General features: G+C 37.6%; 1 protein-coding gene across 1 annotated transcript; it reads right to left on the bottom strand.

The window, feature by feature from the left end:
* Positions 1-204: 204 nt before the first annotated feature.
* On the bottom strand, positions 205-5,314 carry LOC125232833. Its single transcript, XM_048138628.1, has 5 exons — positions 5,187-5,314; positions 3,856-4,006; positions 2,882-3,001; positions 2,103-2,225; positions 205-1,412 (listed from the first exon to the last, which is right to left on the bottom strand). Exons 1-5 carry the CDS (start codon positions 5,282-5,284, stop codon positions 1,287-1,289), a joined length of 618 nt encoding a protein of 205 aa, XP_047994585.1. The 5' UTR covers positions 5,285-5,314; the 3' UTR covers positions 205-1,286.
* Positions 5,315-6,536: the final 1,222 nt, after the last annotated feature.

Raw genomic sequence — 6,536 nt, forward strand, 5'->3', positions numbered from 1 at the left:
TTTTCTTCCTACCTTTAGTAGATTTGTTTAGGTTCGTGTGCTTGTGTGCCTCTAAGCAGAAAGTAGGTACATATTTAAACCAACAAACTGGTCAGCGTTTACGGGGTTCCAAAAGGTCGCCAGAACGAGTCTTTAAAAAGGTCTCTTTTAAACTTTCTTTTAATTAAAATTTAAAGGAAAATCAGTGTAAATAAAAAGGCAAAATACTTCAAAATAATTTATACATAAAACAAGACAAACATACAATTTTACAACTTTAAACAACTTACAAACTCCTTTTGCTTCATTGCGTTTTATGAGACCTCCACCCGAAGTCATTCAAAGCCGGGCTTCGGAATATTTTATTATTTATATTTTATATTTCTTTAATATTATATTTTATATCCCAAGTGGAACAGTATAAACTTTTACTGTCGTTTCAATAGCCAGTGGTTTACTCAAGCTATGGGCAATTGGAAATCTATTATTGGTTCCTAAATGCTGTTGGGGAACTGATCTTGTCCGAAGACTGACTGATAGGTGATGATGATGAAGTAGATTTCTTATTAACTCGAAAACTATAAATAATCCATACTAATATTATAAATGGGAAAGTGTGTGTGTCTGTTTGTTTGTCCGTCTTTCACGGCAAAACGGAGTGACGACTTGACGTGATTTTTAAGTAGAGATAGTTCTTCAACTATGGAGAGTGACATAGGCTACTTTTTGTCTTTTTCTAACACAAGCGAAGCCGCGAGAAAAAGCTAATAGTCATGGAATTGATGGAATAAGTGAATGATTAACCTTTTGAATGCCAACAACAAAGTGTTGTTACAAGTCGTGCCCACCGCGACAGGCACACCATAAAAGGTCGAAGGTAATATTTTAATTAAATAATTTGATTTGTTCCCTACATCGATAGAAGACTGCTCCATCCCTGTGGGTATATCGTAATCCTGCAATAGGATTCATATAGGAGGAGCAAGCACAAATTGCTCGCCCTTAGAGTTGGTCAAAGACGCCTAGCCTTCAGAGATAACATAGACTAGAGACATTTCGACGGACCTCGACGGTCGGGGTGATGTAGCGGTTTAGCACGTCAGCCGCGATAGCTGGAGACCCGGGTTCGATTCCCGGCATCGCCACCAGTGGGCTTGATTTCTTTATCTCTAGTGTATAGTATCTATTTCCGTTTATAAAAGGTCTTGTTGCGCAGTGCGCACGCTGTCAAAGTAATTTTGACATTTTCAAGAAGCTCGCTCGCACGTGATATTTGTGCACGTCAAAATAAATAAATATTCAAAAGGTTAAGCGTTGCAGTTGTAGCAGATCTGAGGAAATTTGACCTTGTAGGTAGCCGCGTTGAGTAGGATAGGTTGGAAAACATCTGAAGCCCAGGCCGCCATGCCAGTAGCGGCGCTTGTCACGTCATACTGTAAAATTATAAATAAATAAATATTATAGGACATCATCGTCACGTGGGTGTCGTAGAAGTCGACTGTGGGGTTAAAGTGTGGCGTAGGCGAGAGGCTGGTAACCTGTCATTGCAATATGACAGTTTAGTTTTCTTTCAACCCTCCTCATGTCCTCTGCTTTCCCCTTTGTGAGATACAGGCGTGATTGTATGTATGTATGTGTATAGGACATCATAAACGCAAAGACTGTCACTAAAGTGTAAGAGCAGGGCATATACTCCACCGAGAAGAAAATAAGCTTGATGATAGGATTTACTTACACAAAGTGACTAACAGCATAGAGGATTGTAAGGGAAGAGTTGTAATTCCATACATCAGTAAATACGGGTTATTTGTATAGGCATAGTTAAGTGACATCTAGCGACAATCACGCGTCAATCACGCGTCAAATAGCGTAAATTCAGTACTGCTACTTGTCAATAGATGTCGCGACACCATAGTATCACCATAGTTCCAATATTGAACCGCGAGCATACCTGCAAAGAGAGCCTTTCAGTTGGTGTGGTGAAAAATATATTGATGCTAATCACACATAAATGCCGTTACTGAGATTCGAACCCGGGACCATCCTCTTCACATATATTATCACCGCTATGCCAGATCAGTCTTCATCTTTAAAATTAGGATTTAGAACGAAAAATTGCATACCGAGTGTGTCAACACTTGTGTAAGAGCCGTAGCAGGAGCGAAAATCATCTTATTTGTGCTTCTTGCCAGAGTGGTCATAGTCACCGTCGCGGTCAATTCTTCAGTGAACATGTTGTACACCACCTAGAATAGGTATTAATGAATCGTTCTGCACGCTTTGGCACAATCTTTTATCGCCGACTGTATCTTTCTTGCAACAGTCATCTACTGTTCTCCGAGTCGTTTCTAAAAACCCCTTCCCCTTACTCGATGGGGATACGACGTTTCATAACAGAGTTCCTGCGACCACCTTTCTGCTCCATCATGAGATCAGCTACATGATACCATAATATTGCATTGTTACGTGATGTACATATGTGTGCAAAATTTCAGCTCAATCTCAAACCGGGAAGTGGGTCTTTAGCTTCTACGTTTTGACCCAAACTAACATAATAAGACCAAGAGACGATTCAGCTTAAATGATCCAAAACTGGACCGGACCGTCATCACACTTCACTAGGTATTATGTTAAAAGCATCACCGATGTAATTTTTTTTAGACTAGAATTTTCATCAGTTATCTTTTATTCTGCAATGTCACAGTTTCGTTTTCTTTCAACCCCTTATTTGCCAAGAGTGGCACTGAAGCTTTAGTAGTTTCATGTGTTCTGCCTACCCCTTTATGGGATACAGGCGTGATTGTATGTATTGTATGTATGTATGTATCTTTTATTATGTTTGGCAACTATTACTCGGCTATAGGACAGAATATTTGGATATTACTTAAGGAAAGCATATTACCGCAAAGGGATACTGGACGATGTTGTGTCTAAAGATCCCCGTGAAATGGTGGATGCTGCCATCATCCAGGGTTACTTCGACGTCGTACCCCAACCTCACGTCTACCATCCTTAGCGTAGCCTGCAAAAATAACGTAGTTTTAAATACCGACTAAAAAGCTTCTATTCCTTGATATTGGCACAATACTGTCCCTTTTTATTTTTTCTTAGCCTATTTTATGTCCCACTGCTGGACAAAGACCTCTCCTTTCTTCCACCACTCATCGCGATTTGCTACCTACTCCGGCCTGTCGGAACAATTTACCGCCACCAATCAGAAACTGTAAATCCATTACCTCTTTCAAGCAAAATCTTAAACAGCATCTACTTGAATCTCAACTAAATGATTAACACTAAGCGGCCACATTTGCATTTATTTACATTTACATTTATAAATAATATGATCTGTCACTAGGTGTTAACCTACACACAAGTATACATATTTTCTCTAACACGCCCTCATACGTTCTTTTTAGTTATAAGACCTAGTTATTAATTTTCTGGGTGCCCTGAAAACCAGTGCCGCGTCTATTAGACACGGTATTCGCTGAGTGGCATCCTATTTGGTGTACTAGTTATTAAGTATTATGTACTTGTTTTTATTATGTATCTGTATGTCAAATAAATATTTTCTATTCTATTTCTATTCGTTGGAAAATGCGTCAAGGTCGTCCCGCCATAGCTTCTGTGGTCTGCCTCTGCCCCGGATAATCGGCGTGTCCAGTCAGTAGCCAATTTGGCCCACCGATCTGGATGCATTCAGCAGACATTATTTTGTTAGTCAGACTATAAACTTGACGGAAACTGAATATAGAATCTCAGATGACAGGGGGCATACTGTTTTACCTATTTGTGGCCATGAGTAAATAAAAAAAAAGAAAATCCCTTATGAAAGACAAGGAGCTGGACTTCCAGTTAACTTGGGCTGGGATTTACCTGGACAAACACGCTGGTGGTATTGTCTGAGTTGTCAAACCGCCACACTTGCTGTAGGGTGCTCTGAATCAAGTCCACCTTCTGAATCGACGTGACGAAGCCATTTTTGAACGCGACACGGCCTTTGACTGTCCAATCGAATATATTTTCACTGTTGGGAGAAGAAATACAAAATGACAATGTATAACTTACTGCCCGATTCGAACGTCGAAAGAGATCTAATACGATATAAGGATCGGATATGTCAGATTCATCAAAAGTGTCGTTTTTATTTGGAGAATCTGAATTAAAATTACATTAAAATATCTGAGCGACCGAGTTTCGCTCGGTTCTAATTTATTATATCACGTCTTTATATAAAAAAAAACTCTTATAAATACAAAAAAAAAACTAAATCAAAAACTTAATTTCTGACCAGGATTCGAAGCCCTGACACCTGCGATCTGTCTGCGAACATTAGACCGACCTCGTACGACTGAGCTACGCGGAGCCGACCATATTTTACGTTTACTAACGCGAAAAAAAAAGCATGAAAACTCGAAAATTCGCGTTTTCCGGGATTTAAGGCTACGCTAGATCGATTTTTCACCCCCGAAAACGCCCAAATAACAAATTTCAGCGAAATCGTTAGAGCTGTTTCCGAGATCGTCGATATATATGAATCTAATTTAGCCGATTTATCTTGTCTTTTTATTAATTTCATTATTTTATTTAGTGTATTACATATGTATATCTTTGCAGAACAATGAACCTGGCAAGAAAATTGGCTTGTTTTTTTATAGTTCCGTTTCAGATTTTACTGATTTCTTCGCTTTGTCTACCGATAATGAAATCACGAAATTATTGATACGTTAAAATGGACTGAGATAAAATCGGTGATAGATTATCTTCGTCTGTGATCTGATCTGGCATATGATGTGCTAAAAATATTTAGCAATATGGAAGTTTTTTAATAAAAATAAATTTTACTTGTAGAGAACTCTTTCTAAGTTGAGAACAACGAATAGAGAACTGTTTAGGAAATTTTTGGTTTGGATTTAAATGTGTTGTATACTTATCGATACTAAACTCGTATAAGCGTATTCTGGCATTATGTTATCGAGACAAAAATTGTATTTTACAATCAAAAACGTCGGTCGTCCTGCACAAACTGAGCATGGTCACAAATTAATTCAGCATTAATACACTTACGAACTATGTACTATTGTAAAATCTCTCACCATTAAACTCCAAGCAAGATATTTAATAGTTGTTTGATTCAACCTCCAAAATCACAGGGCGACCCTGCCAGTGCGGCGTTGCATTAAGCAACTAAGTTGTAAAATACTTACTCAATTTCAACCTCATAGTCCGGTATCTTCAAGTTGCACCAGCCATAAGCCTCCACATCCTTCATAGTTGTTTCCATGACCTCCAGAATATATGGCATGTGGTTGACTAGACGAACATTGTTTACTGAAAATAAGCGCGTTACAAAACACGGAGAAACTAAAAAGCCAAAAATAATAAACCTTTCAATTCAGATTTCTTACCGTATTGCAATAAGCTAAACATCCAAATTATAAACAAATCAATTATTTTTGTAGTCGGTACCAGACCTGTTCGTCGCCTTGCTATTATTGCCTGTTTGCCCCACCCAACTAGGGTTTGCAATCCGGATATTCGAATATCCGAATTATTCGAATATCCGCCAATATTTTTATCCGAAAATATTCGAATAATCCAAGTGAAATTATCCGGATAAACGGATAATTTCTATAAACATTATTTTTTATTTATAAGTAATATATTTAATAGATAGACGTCACTGAAACCAATTTCGATCAATTCTTAATACGGACAATGTTATTGCTAACAAGTTAACGCCTATTTATCTTCAAAATCAAACTAATATTTACAAAACAAAGAAAGCATTCGTGGACAAGAAGTAAGCAGAATGCCTCACCCCACGCACTCAGTTCTTATCAAATATTCGATTAATTGGATGATTTAAAAAAACAGAAAAACGTTCAAGTATTATTTTTTAATATGAAACGTTACCCCAACCTACTTTCATTACTGCTAATAGCTAACGTGAAGTTATCTGTAAAACCGTACTTAATAAGGGAGATTTATACCTATATTTCCTGGTCCTTTGTTTTTTTGAAATTGAAATTTAGCGCCTCACTCCGAATTTAGCTGTTATCAGTTCCATGGCAATTCCCTCCTCCACTTCACTTAGAAATATAAGGCATTTTCCTTTTAAGTCCTTAGTTACATTCATACACAAAAATCGGTCTAATTACTACTTATACCACAGTATAAGGATAAATCAGTAGTTAATCTCCGGCAGCGGCGACGCGGTCGTTACTACTGCGCAAGGTCACGCAGGGTTGTACCTGTGCTACTGTCCTACTCGTAGTAACTGTTTTTTTTTTTTTTTTTTTAATTTATTTAAAGAAAAAAACACAGTTACATAGTACCGTAAATTAAATTTTCGCCAAACTGTGAGACAGTTTGTTGGCGTAGCGCTCAATTAAACTTTAAACTACATTAGATTAGGTACTTTACACTAAGATTAAGATAACAACATTGAAATAAGTATATAGCAATTGTCAGTCTACGATAACAGAAACTTTTTTATGAAGGTAGATAAATTATTGAGTGTACAACATGGGGCTTAAAACCCGTTATAGTTGGTA

Source organism: Leguminivora glycinivorella, chromosome 13, assembly GCF_023078275.1.
Source record: "Leguminivora glycinivorella isolate SPB_JAAS2020 chromosome 13, LegGlyc_1.1, whole genome shotgun sequence".
NCBI lineage: Eukaryota > Metazoa > Arthropoda > Insecta > Lepidoptera > Tortricidae > Leguminivora > Leguminivora glycinivorella.

Coding starts and splice junctions, on each gene's coding strand:
- LOC125232833 (XM_048138628.1), bottom strand. CDS start 5,284: ATGCCATATATTCTGGAGGTCATGGAAACAACTATGAAGGATGTGGAG. Junction 2,226..2,881: donor TCGTCCAGTATCCCTTTGCG/GTAATATGCTTT, acceptor TACCTATTCTAG/GTGGTGTACAACATGTTCAC. Junction 1,413..2,102: donor CACAAGTGTTGACACACTCG/GTATGCAATTTT, acceptor ATAATTTTACAG/TATGACGTGACAAGCGCCGC.